At 44.6% G+C, this 12,672-nt stretch overlaps 1 protein-coding gene and 1 non-coding gene across 9 annotated transcripts in view; both read left to right on the forward strand.

Moving 5' to 3' along the window:
• Positions 1–11,949, forward strand: part of CHD4 (chromodomain helicase DNA binding protein 4) — a 28,362-nt gene extending 16,413 nt beyond the window's left edge. For 3 of the 8 annotated variants that reach the window (XM_025471885.3, XM_025471891.3, XM_025471889.3), the window contains exons 25-39: positions 2,825–3,005; positions 3,090–3,176; positions 3,267–3,355; positions 3,459–3,592; positions 3,913–4,057; positions 4,171–4,336; positions 4,617–4,714; positions 4,824–4,953; positions 5,344–5,415; positions 5,719–5,856; positions 6,116–6,224; positions 6,336–6,468; positions 9,928–10,126; positions 10,989–11,152; positions 11,328–11,949. In XM_025471885.3, the coding sequence (XP_025327670.1) occupies positions 2,825–3,005; positions 3,090–3,176; positions 3,267–3,355; positions 3,459–3,592; positions 3,913–4,057; positions 4,171–4,336; positions 4,617–4,714; positions 4,824–4,953; positions 5,344–5,415; positions 5,719–5,856; positions 6,116–6,224; positions 6,336–6,468; positions 9,928–10,126; positions 10,989–11,152; positions 11,328–11,345 (1,863 nt within the window). In that variant the 3' untranslated portion in view covers positions 11,346–11,949. Of the gene's footprint in view, positions 1–2,824; positions 3,177–3,266; positions 3,356–3,458; positions 3,593–3,912; positions 4,058–4,170; positions 4,337–4,616; positions 4,715–4,823; positions 4,954–5,343; positions 5,416–5,718; positions 5,857–6,115; positions 6,225–6,335; positions 6,469–8,958; positions 9,071–9,927; positions 10,127–10,988; positions 11,153–11,327 lie in introns of those variants that run through there. The other 5 variants (XM_025471886.3, XM_025471890.3, XM_025471887.3 and 2 more) reach the window with 4 other exon arrangements.
• LOC112675404 (small Cajal body-specific RNA 11) lies at positions 4,391–4,530 on the forward strand. The gene has a single exon (XR_003145876.3). It is a non-coding gene; the product is annotated as a small Cajal body-specific RNA 11 (non-coding RNA).
• Positions 11,950–12,672: the final 723 nt, after the last annotated feature.

Genomic DNA, 12,672 nt, shown 5'->3' on the forward strand with positions numbered 1-12,672 from the left:
TGTTGACCTCTGCTCTCAACTACTCAGGTACACAAATGGCCCTCTCTCATAAGTGGCTGCTTTGGCTGTTTACAATATTTTTAAAACATATTTTTTGAATAAATAGTAATTCACATTCAAAAGATACAAGGAATCACTTTCTCATCTAGTTCCCTCCCTGGGGATAACTGATTTTTTTCAGTTTCTTGTATGTTTTTCTTTTCTATTCTTTTTTTTTTTTTTTTTTTTAAGATTTTATTTATTTATTTATTTGAGAGAGTGAGCAAGAGAAAGAACACAAGCAGGGGGAGCAGCAGAGGCAAAAGGAGAAGGCTCCCACTGAGCAGGGAGCCCAGTGCAGGGCTCAATCCCAGGCCCTTAGGATCAAGACCTGAGGGCAGATGCCTAATGGACTGAGCCACTCGAGTGCCCCAGTTTCTTGTATATTTTTCTAAAGGTATTTTATGTGCATACAAATTATGTGCATATTTGTCCATCTATATGCACACATGCATGTGCTTACAAACACCTTTTTCCTTTTTTTTTTTTTTTTTTTAAGAGTGAGAAAGCACATAAGTACAGTGGGGCAGGGGAGAAGTAGAGAGAGAATTCTAAGCAGGCTCCATGCCCAGCGCAGAGCCTAACATGGGGCTGAATCTCAAAAATCCTGAGATCTTGACCTGGGCCGAAATTAAGAATTGGATGCTTAACCTACTAAGCCACTCAGGCACTCTTCCCTTTTTTTAAAAAAACACAAAGTAGAGTTTGTTATACATAATGTATTTTGGTTTTGTCCACTTAATAAATCTTAGAGATTTAGGGGTGCCTGGGTGGTTGAGCATCCGACTCTTGATGTCACTATTTATTTATTTATTTATTTATTTATTTATTTATTTATTTACTTATTTATTTAGAGTTTAATTATTTATTCATGAGAGACAGAGAGAGAGAGAGAGGCAGAGACACAGGCAGAGGGAGAAGCAGGCTCCGTGGAGCGAGCCTGATTTGGGACTTGATCCCGGGACTCCAGGATCACGCCCTGGGCAGAAGGCAGGCCTTCTGGGATCCCCACTGATGTTACCTTTAGTCATGATCTCTGGGTCTTGGGATCAAGCCCAGTGTGGGGCTCTGTGCTCAGTGGGGAACCTATTGGGTTTCTCTTGCTCGCTGTCTTCCTCTACCTCTTCCGCTTGCACTCTCAGTAAATAAAATATTTTAAAAATGAATAAATGAATCTTTGAGATTTAGTCCAAATTATTACATAAAGACCTTCCTTCCTCTTTAAAAAAAAACAAAGTTTTATTTTTTTAAGTAGTCTGTACCCACCATGGGGCTCAAACTTCCAACCCCGAGATCAAGAATTGCATGTTCAGGGGATCCCTGAGTGGCTCAGCGGTTTAGCGCCTGCCTTTGGCCCAGGGCGCGATCCTGGAGACCCGGGATCGAGTCCCGCATCGGGCTCCCAGCATGGAGGCTGCTTCTCCCTCTGCCTGTGTCTCTGCCTCTCTCTCTCTCTATGTCTATCATGAATGAATAAATAAATAAATCTTTAAAGAAAAAAAAATTAAAAAAAAAAGAATTGGATGTTCAGAGCGCTTGGGTGGCTCAGTGGTTGAGTGTCTGCCTTTGTTTGGCCTAGGTCATGATCCTGGGGTCCTGGAATGAGTCCTGTATCAGTCTCACTGCATGAAGCCTGCTTCTCCCTCTGCTTCTGTCTCTCTGCTTCTCTGTCTTCTAATGGATAAATAAATAAAAATCTAAAAGAAAAAAAGTTGCATATTCTATTGACTGAGCCAGCCAGCTTTCTCCCCTCACCCCCCCTTCCACCCCTTTTTTTGGGCTGTATAATATATATCCTTATTTGGAAGTACCATGATTTATTTTTAAAAATTGAGGTACATAATTAATGTGAGTTTCAGGTGTGCAACAAATTGATTTTATATTTATATATTTTGTAAAATGATCACCATGATAAGTCTAATTAACATCTGTTAACATGCATGGTTATATGTTTTGTTTTTTTTTCTTGTGATGAGAACTTTTAACATCTACTGTCAGCAGCTTTCCAGTATGTAATACAGTGTTACTAACTGTAGTTACTGTGCTGTGTGTTGCATTCCCAGGACTTGTTTGTACCTGGAAGTTTATACCTCTTGACCCTCTTTACCCATTTTGCCCACTTCTTATCACCAGGAGTTTATTTGGTTAGTTCCATAATGATGGACATTTAGGTGGTTTCTGCTAGTATGCTGTTTGTAGTGGTTTTGTACTAATGTAAGAGATTTGGAATCAGTTGCTGGTCCTGAAGTGTCTGAAGAAAATAAGACTTTCAGAGGAACATAAACATTATTGGGACCTAAGAGGATATGTTTGTATAATTTGCTGGATTGTTTTTTGCACACAGTTGGCAAACTTTAATGAAGTTACGAAGAACAAAAGAGCTTATGACTCTTCTACTTTATGTCTTATGAAATCTTTTACAGTATTTCAGAAGACCTTCCATTCTGCCTTGCTAACCTTTCTTCTCTACATTTTGCTGCCTTCCAACCATATAGGTATCTGCAAAGGGGGTTAGAAGAAAGCATACTCTCTTCATCCTTCTCTTGTGATAACAGCATCATCTCACGTTTTTCTTTAGTTATGTTGACTGCTAATCTCTACGTAATGAGGAGCGATGTCCTGTCGATTAAATTTCCTTTTAAGTTCTTAGGTCCAAAGAGGCACACTAAAGTATTTCAGAGCCCAGTCCTGAAAAGGAGCTAGCAGAATGGGAACTGTGAGGACCAGGGGTAGCTGGTGGTGCTGACTTCAGCACCCCTGAGTCCTGGCCCTCCCTCTGTCCCAGGAGGAAGAGGAGGTAGAACGAGAAATCATAAAACAGGAAGAAAGTGTGGATCCTGACTACTGGGAGAAATTGCTGCGGCACCATTATGAGCAGCAGCAAGAAGATCTAGCCCGAAATTTGGGCAAAGGAAAAAGAATCCGTAAACAGGTCAACTACAATGATGGCTCCCAGGAGGACCGAGGTGTGTGTGGCCGGCCCCGCCCCCCACCCATGGGCCGTTCCACTAGAGCAGTGGGCCCCGCTCATCTGCCCTCTCTCCCTCCAGATTGGCAGGACGACCAGTCCGACAACCAGTCCGATTATTCAGTGGCCTCAGAGGAAGGTGATGAAGACTTTGATGAACGTTCAGAAGGTGAGAGCTATGCCTTTCTGCTGACTTTTTAAATATTGCTTTGTTTCACACCCCTACCAGCATCACTCACACATCCTTTTCTTCTTGCAGCTCCCCGCAGGCCCAGCCGTAAGGGCCTGCGGAATGATAAAGATAAGCCATTGCCTCCTCTGTTGGCTCGTGTTGGTGGAAATATCGAAGTAAGTGCCATTTGGTTCTAAGGTGGGGTGGGTGAGTGCTAGATACTTGGTCATCGATGGAGTAAGGCCTACTCCCTCTCACTTAGGCTCCTCCTTCCTCTAGGTACTTGGCTTTAATGCTCGCCAGCGAAAAGCCTTTCTTAATGCAATTATGCGGTATGGGATGCCACCTCAGGATGCTTTTACCACCCAGTGGCTTGTGAGAGATCTGCGAGGCAAATCAGAGAAAGAGTTCAAGTAAGTGGAGAGCTGGAATGACTGATGGTAGAGCAAAAACTTCTGATCTCTGGTGGTTCCATGGTACTAGTCAAGGCTGCACACGGAAACAGGCAGGTTCCTCTGTTGAAGTTGGTGGGTGTAACCACTAATAATAGGGTTCCTTGTGTTCCTAGTTTCCCTAGAGGAGAACCTGGGGCATGGTGTGGGTTCTGGAGAACTGGCCTTCAGTGTGATGGCAGCTTTATCTTAAGATGGAGCCAGAGTTGTTTGGTGGAAAGATCTCCTCTAGGAGTTGGCCTGATTGCTGTTGAACTCATTTTCTCACTTCTTTGCTACAGGGCTTACGTATCTCTTTTCATGCGACATTTATGTGAGCCAGGAGCAGATGGGGCTGAGACCTTTGCTGATGGTGTCCCCCGAGAAGGCTTGTCTCGCCAGCATGTCCTTACCAGGATTGGTGTCATGTCCTTGATTCGAAAGAAGGTGAGCCCTAAGCCTCTCTGCATTGTTCAGAGTTTCTACGGGAAACTAGAGGACAAACGGGAGAGGAGCCTAGAGCTGGAATTGGTCTTCACCTTCCTGTCCCATTGCTACAGGTTCAGGAGTTTGAACATGTCAATGGGCGTTGGAGCATGCCTGAGCTTGCTGAAGTAGAAGAAAATAAGAAAATGTCCCAGCCAGGGTCACCTTCTCCAAAGACTCCTACACCCTCCACTCCGGGGGACACACAACCCAATACCCCTGCACCTGCTCCACCTGCTGGTAAGTCTGTCTGTACTGTCTATCCTTTTCTGTTCTTCTTTTTTTTTTTTTTTTTGGTCCTTGCCAGTGTTTCTTCTGCTCCCTTGTGTTGAGCTCTGACAGAGGAGTCTGGCAGGACACACAGCAATCTCCCTCTCAGTTTAGGAGAGCCGTCCTAAGAATAGGGCTGGCTCTTAAAGGCACGAGAGGACAATTTTAAGATAAGACCAACTGAGAAGGCATGACCTTCTCTCTGATCTAGAACTTTCTTCCTAATTAATTGCCTTCTATTGGTCTGCAGAGGATGGGATAAAAATAGAGGAGAATAGCCTCAAAGAAGAAGAGAGTGTAGAAGGAGAAAAGGAGGTTAAATCTACAGCTCCGGAGGCCACTGTTGAGGTAAGAGATGGGGGTGACCGGATGCCATACGGAAGATAAATGAAGAAGCCCATTCATCTTTTCAGTTGCTGGCCTGTCTGCCTCAACTTATGTACTTTTTCCTTTGAAGTGTACACAACCCCCTGCCCCTGCCTCAGAGGATGAAAAAGTCCTTGTTGAACCTCCTGAGGTTGAGGAGAAAGTAGAAAAGGCGGAGGTGAAGGAGAGAACAGAGGAACCAATGGAGACAGAGCCCAAAGGTATCCACATTTCCAAGTATTACATCCAGATCCCTGTGAAACTTAGGTACTTCTAGCTGGGCTAAGGAAAGGTCAGGAGGAAGTGACACCCTGGAGAATCCCCTACCCTTGATTTTATATTGAGGGTTTTTAATCCCTTAAGACATTTTTTATGATGTTAGTCATTGAGATTTGGGGTTAAGACTGTCCCCCAGTCTTAACTGGTGTGGGACAGAGGAGAATCTTCTTTATTTTTATTTTCTTATAAAGATTTTATTTTTAAGTAACCTGTACCCACCATGGGGCTCGAACTCACAACCCCGAGATCAAGAGTTGCATGCTCTAACGACAGCCAGCCAGGCACCCCAGAACGTTCTTTATATACTCTCAAATCCCATCTGTTCCCCCCAGGTGTTGCTGACGTGGAGAAGGTAGAAGAGAAGTCAGCAGTAGATCTGACCCCCATTGTGGTAGAGGACAAAGGTGAGTGTTTGGAGAAGCTGATCGTGACTAAAAAGGACTCTAAAACTAGATGCAAGGACTTTATCTCTGGTACACCCCCTGGCTTCTCACACCCATATAACTATTTAATCCCAAGCTAAAGGACTCCCAACTGTCCCTACATATGATTGTCACGGGCCAGTGACATTTTTCTGGGTTTGAGAAATACCTGTGTGGAGAAAGGGTGAAGGTGGCTGCATGCTTAGAGCATATAGTGCTGTGGGTAAGGACCAAGGTGCTATGCTTTTGTCTGGAGCTGACATTTTTTTTCTGCATATCCTGTAGAAGAGAAAAAAGAAGAAGAAGAGAAAAAAGAGGTGATGCTTCAGAATGGAGAGACCCCCAAGGACCTGAATGATGAGAAGCAGAAAAAAAATATCAAACAACGTTTCATGTTCAATATTGCAGATGGTGGTTTTACTGGTATGACATTGAGGGACCAACTGGGGTTAGAAGGATCTGAAGTGAAAGTAGGGTTCTTGTCAGAGGCCAGGATACAAAGATTTTACCTCTACCAGATAAGGGACTGCCAAGTTGATTGCACATTCCTCTGACTCTATGTTAGAAAGCCAGAGGCCTACTCCTAAGATGGCATCTGTGGGCCAGGAATAAATAGCTTTTTGAATTCTTACAGATATTTGCCTCTCTTGTTCTTCTCCACCTTCCCCAAATTCCTATTCAGAGTTGCACTCCCTTTGGCAGAATGAGGAGCGGGCAGCCACAGTCACTAAGAAGACTTACGAGATTTGGCATCGGCGGCACGACTACTGGCTGCTGGCTGGCATCATAAAGTATCCTTTGCTGGAGTCTGGGCTGAGGTTCTTGGTAAAGGGTTCTGAAGGTCCTACTGTTTGAAGTTTCTGCTTTCCTTGTTTTGTTTTTCCTGAGCAATTTTCCAATAGCCATGGCTATGCCCGGTGGCAGGACATCCAGAATGACCCACGCTATGCCATCCTCAATGAACCTTTCAAGGGTGAAATGAATCGTGGCAATTTCTTAGAGATCAAGAATAAGTTTCTAGCCCGAAGGTTCAAGGTGAGCAGGATAGGGAGGAATATAGTATTGAAGTGACAGCCTTTGAAATGCAGAAGGGACTGTAGAGGAGGGTGTCTCTTCACCCTCCTGTTACTTAACTCTTTGTATTGCTCCCAAGTATCTTAAATATTAGAACTAAAGACATAGGAGCACCTGGCTGGCTCAGTCTGGAGAACACGTGATCTTGATCTTAGGGTTGTGAGTTTCAGCCCCATGTTGGGTGTAGTGATTCCTTAAAATAAGTAAATTAAAAATTAAAAAAACACAACAGGACAGACTTGAAGATTAGCTCTTTAAGGGCCTAAGATGACTGTGCCTAATAAATGACACAGAAGAAGGGGCACCTGCCTGGCTCAGTCAATAGAGCATAGGACTCTTGATCTCAGTGTTGTGAGTTTCAGCCCCATGTTGGGCATGGAGCCTACTTAAAAAAAACAAATAAATAAAAGAAATGTAAACTAATAAATGACATGGATATATCAGGGGAACAGAATAGGTTAGAGTGTTAGGAAAGATGGAGAGGTAGGACTGAATTGGATCTCTGAAGAGGGAAGGCTGTCAGTGGGCTAGTGGTACTTTTTTTTCCTAGGTTTGAGAGACCCTGTTTGGATAAGGGGTGTGTGGGGTGGATGCAAAGAGTCGATGTGAAGGTAGAGCTTCATTCTCAGAATCACTAGGGTTAGTAAGCCCAGGACTGAGAGGAGTCTCAGTCTGGAATTCAGCAAATATATGTTGAGGGCAACTAGTGTGTAGACTTGTCAAAATGGGGTACCAGTGGATAAGTCGTGGGTTTTAAGCTGAGTATCACTGGGGGAGTTAGAAATGTACACTAACCGTTAGATATCATGTGCCAAGCAGTGAGTAGCACAAGGATACAAAGACAAATGAGGCACGGTGCCTGTTTTCAAGGAGCTTTTAGTTTAAGGTAGAGGCAAATGTGTGAGCAAATGAATGCCACTCTATGTATTGGGAGAGATCCGTATGAAAGTTCTCCAGGGGGAATTTTGGGGAATCCAGAGAGAGCTCCTTGAATGGCTTCATGGAGAAGGCGGCATTGGAATTAAATTTTGATTAATGTCATAGAAATAGCTGGATAGAAGCAGAAGGCTGTTTGAATCAACAGGATGAAGTAGGGCAAAGGCCTAGAGGCAGCAGAGCCTACAGAGTTTGGAAACAACCCAGTTGGGCTGTAGAAAACACTTGTGTTGGGTGATGGTGGGAGGTAGATTAGAGAGCAAGGTAAGAAGTAGAGGTTAGTAGGTGGGTTTTTGGCACCTGATAAGAGTTGGGCAGCCATTGAAGGTTTGTGAAGAGTTGTAATACAACTAAGGGAAATGGAAATAGAACATTCATAAGATGATAGAACTGTCATATAGTCAGGAGGTGTAAGGCTGGGCTGTGATGCTTTTTGTAGAAAATGAAAAGGGCGGGATGCCTGGGTGGCTGAGCAGTTGAACATCTGTCTGGCTCAGGGTGTGATCCGGAGTCCCGGGATTGAGTCCCACATCAGGCTTCCTGCATGGAGCCTGCTTCTTCTCTGCTTATGTCTCTGCCTCTCTGTGTGTCTCTCATGAATAAATAAATAAAATGTTTAAAAAAAGAAAAGAAAAGGATGAAATAAAGGAAATCAGATACCAAATAATTGATAGGATTTACTGATTTATTGCAGTCAGTAAGCCTTTTCTCTTAAAGGGCCTGATGATAACTATTTTAGGCTCTGAGGGATACACATGTTGCAAATACTGTGTCATAGTGTGCAAGCAGCCACAGGTTATAAACAAGTGGGAATGTGTTCCAATAAAACTTTATTTACTGACATGAAAATTTGAACTTCATGTTTTTTTCATAAAGTGCCACAAACTATTTTTCCAGTCATTTAAAAATGTAAAAAACCACTCTTGGGCCATACAAAAACAGACAGTAGGCCAGATTTGGCCCGTAGGCCATAGTTTGCTGACTCTTGACTTAATGGATTTGAGATTAAAAACTAAAATTTGAGCCTGAGTCGCTGAGAAAAATTATCATTGGCAGATCAGGGAAGTGAGGAGACGGAGCAGTGTGTAGAAAAGAGTAAGTTCAGTTTTAGAAAAGTGCTAATATCCTCCCACTACCCATCCCCCCGCCCCAAACGTGGGATCAAAGAATGATCATACATGAGTGAGATCAGAACACTCAGTGCTTGAAATGCAGGTTCGAAAAGCATCAGATCCTTTGTACGGAGGGGCTGGCTGAACTGGGAGCGGAGAAATCACTTAAGGGAGTGCTTTAAAAGAACAGCAAGCCAAGGGCTGATGATCCTGGGGAAGGGTCATAGTTTGGGACAGGAGGCAGTTGGTGAAGGAAACAGGGCATGTAGATTGAAAGTAGGTGCTTGGTCAGTCTGGGGATAAATTACTCTGCTCATTGGAACACATCTTGTAGAAGAAACAATAGCCCATTATTCTCATACTGTCCTATTTCCTGACCCCTAATGGCTTTATTGTCTTTAAGAACCAGTGGATGGATACTTGAGCAAATTAAGTCTTATAACTTCTGAATCAACATTCTGTCTCTTGGAATATATTGCAAAGAACCTTTTACATAGCTCCATCAGGTGACACGTGTAAGTGTTCATTGCAGTATGATTTTTGGTGGTGGGGCCTGGAGATAACCTAGATGCTTGCCTGGGACATCGACTGGGAGTGTAGATAGGTAAAACGTGGATTCACATGGAGCATTTTAAGCAACAGTTAGAAGGAATGAAATATATATGATAGAACAACATAAATTGAACATTTTAAAAAGAACTAAAGTGGGGAAAGGAATAAAAGGTTTTTATGTGTATAGAACAACAACATTCTGTAAATTAGAAATGCACACATGAAACAATACTCAGTTTTCAGGAATACCTGCACAAAGCCATGTGGTAAGTATATTAGAAGCACTGCTTGTTGGGAAAGAAAGGAATGGGAGTAAGATACGGAGACAAAAAAAAAAACACAAATACTCTTAAAACATAAAACCACTTAAACAACATGATGTGGTAGGTATATCCATAGGACAGACTATCATGCAATCATTAAAAAATCATGTTTTATCAAGGGCAGTTATAATAAAGGAAGGTTTTTACTATGGAACTTTGAGTGAAACAGGTGTACAGAGTGATCTCAGTTACATAAAAAATACAGATGCAAGGAACCTCAACATGTTTAACAAGTATCTGTAGGAGGTGCAATTACTATGATCTTAGTTTTTTATCTGCTCTATTTTCTAGATATTTTAACATTTTTGTATAACTGAATTCATGAAGGGCAAAGAATTTTAAAAACATGGATTTCCAAATGGGGATAAAAAAACACAGTGTTGAAGGGCTTGGGTGTGGGGGAGCCATCTGTAAGTTTCTTTATAGATTGGGAAAGGCCCATCAGAAATAAGCAAAGTGAGCGTCAGTGCAACTCCCCTCTGCTCTTTATCCTCCAGCTCTTAGAACAAGCCCTGGTGATTGAGGAACAGCTGCGTCGGGCAGCTTACCTGAACATGTCAGAAGACCCCTCCCACCCTTCCATGGCCCTAAACACGCGCTTTGCTGAGGTGGAGTGTTTGGCGGAGAGTCACCAGCACTTGTCCAAGGAGTCAATGGCAGGAAACAAGCCAGCCAATGCGGTCCTGCACAAAGGTAGCCAGTGGCTCCCCTGCCTCCTGCTGACTCAGCTTCCTTCTGCTACCTCTCCCTCACACATAGTTACTCCTGGTTTCCAAACCGTTTTTAGAGCCCCTCTGTCTGGGTGCTTAGGATGTGCTGGGGATCTTTGCCTTCTTCCTTGGAAAGCTAGTATCTTAGGGGCAATCCAGGACACTAGTTCTTTGGCTCTTAATATATTCAAGTTCTTCGAGGTAGAAAGCAAAGCAGAATAATAGGGTGTTACTGGCTTACTGTAGAGGTAACTTCTGGTGATTTAAGATCCTGTCAAATTCAGGGCACCTGGGTGGTTCAGTGGTTGAGCGTCTGCCTTGGGCTCAGGTCGTGATCCTGGGATCAAGTCCTGCATCAGGCTCCCCAGAGGGAGCCTGCTTCTCTTTCTGCCTATGTCTGTTTCTCTCATGAATAAATAAAATCTTTGGGGAAAAAAAATTAAAACATGAAGAGGGGTGGAGGGCGAAATGAGGGAAAGAAGGCTGATATAAACAGGAAGGAAGAGAGCTCCAAAAGGTGGAGAGGAAAGATGGTGAGAAAAGGAAACCATAGAAATCTCTCAAGGAGTGGAGAAAATAGAGCAGTAAGGGAGCAAGGTTAGTGAGGGTTGAAGAATGTAAAGATACATAGCATCATGGACAGTTGGAACTGGAATCTGAGAAATAAGAATTTGAGTGTGGTGGAGGCTGGTCAGGTGACTCAAGAGAAACAGTACTCCAGTATTGGAGCATAGTACTCCAGCATTCCAGCACATCACTCGCTTGGTCACTGAGAAGTAATGAGGGGCCGGGTAAGAAGGTTCTCAGTCTTGACGACCACAGCTCACCTTCTGTATTTCCTTGTGCAGTTCTGAAACAGCTAGAAGAACTGCTGAGTGACATGAAAGCTGATGTGACTCGACTCCCAGCCACTATTGCCCGGATTCCCCCAGTTGCTGTGAGGCTACAGATGTCAGAGCGTAACATTCTCAGCCGCCTGGCAAACCGAGCACCTGAACCTACTCCACAGCAGGTAGACCCCTGTCTTCTGGCCACCTGTTTCAGCAGAGCCATACTGGAACTTGTAACTTTGCTCTCGGTCCCGAGTTTCATATACTGGGCAGGTGGGGCTCTTACCAGGGAGTTCCCTTGGGATTGGGTAGATCCTGTGGTTTGGAATTCTGACCCCTTTGGCTTTTTTCCTATAGGTAGCCCAGCAGCAGTGAAGATCCGGATCTATGATACCACCTCCACCGCTGAGCAGTGACCTTCCTCACTTTCCCTTGCCCAGCTTCTCCCCGGGGGGCCTGAGAGACCCTCTCCTTCCTTCTGCCCCATCTTCCGTGTTGTAAAGGAACAGCCCCCAGTGCACTGGGGAAGGGGGGAGTGAGGGGCAGTGGTGCCCTTCCTGCTGGAGAGACATGCAGCAGTAGCGCCGGCGCCATCTGCAGGGAGCTGGCGGGCTGGCCTTCTTCTGGGCCCTGGCTTCTCCCCACTGTAACGCCTGTTACACACAAACTGTTGTGGGTTCCCGCCAGGCTTGAAGAAAATGATCTGAATTTCTTCCTCCTTTTGGTTTTATTTTGTTGGTTTATTTTGTGTTTTTTCTCCTTTTTTGGGGTATTCAGAGTGGGCCGGGCCCCTGGGCGAGACACAGCTACCTCTGTTGGCATCTTTTTAATACCAGGAACCCAGCGGCTCCAGCCACTGAGCAGCTAGAATGAAATAAAGTGGAAAAAAAAAAAAAAAAAAAAGGAAAAGAACCAAAAGCATAAAAACCACAGCAAATTTCTTGATGAAAATTGAAAATAAAAATTTCCTTGTATTTTAGTGCTCTGGTTCAGTGTGGGTGTAGGTGAAGGTGGGTGAGTGTGTCGGGTATCCTACAGAAGAGCCATGTTCCGTGTGCTTGTTGTGCCTTAGGTGCTCGGGACCCAGGATGACCGACCACCACCTGGAAAATGAGCTACAAAACTAGAACTGGGTTCATACATACCCTGTGCTGCTGTTCCATAGCTTTGTGAGCTGAGAAAGTTAACTTACTGGGCTGTAGATGTCTCCTAAAATAAAGATCTCTTCCCATAGAGGTGGGGAGATAAAACTAGTAAAGTGCTTGGAAAACTTTGTAACAGCTGCTAAGCGCACCGCCTTAGCGCTTATATTGGAAAGAAGGCCGAGGGTATTGTTAACTTGTGAGAAACGAGGACCCAAGAGGCCGCCTTCAGCCTCTGGCGGTGTGAAGCCAGGCAGAGACCTTCCTCGACGGGCTGAGCAGGGGTCTGGGGGGCCGAAGAGGTGGCTTTCCTGGTCAAAGGGGCTGGAAGGAGGGGAGTGGCATGGGATTCCGTGCTCCCGAGACCAGATGGAGGGTGGAGCGAGCCACGAGGGCCGCCGCCGCGTCCTGGTTCGAGAGGTGGGGCGGCTCGGAGGTACCAGTTCTTCCCGCTGAAATCTGCGGTGAATCCAGAAGCCAACACTGCGGGAAGGGCGGGAAGTCGAAGACGGTTCGGTCCTCGCTTTCTCGGCCTCGGAGAGGGACTGGAGCGGTCCGCC

The sequence above is a fragment of the Canis lupus genome, chromosome 27, assembly GCF_003254725.2.
Source record: "Canis lupus dingo isolate Sandy chromosome 27, ASM325472v2, whole genome shotgun sequence".
NCBI lineage: Eukaryota > Metazoa > Chordata > Mammalia > Carnivora > Canidae > Canis > Canis lupus.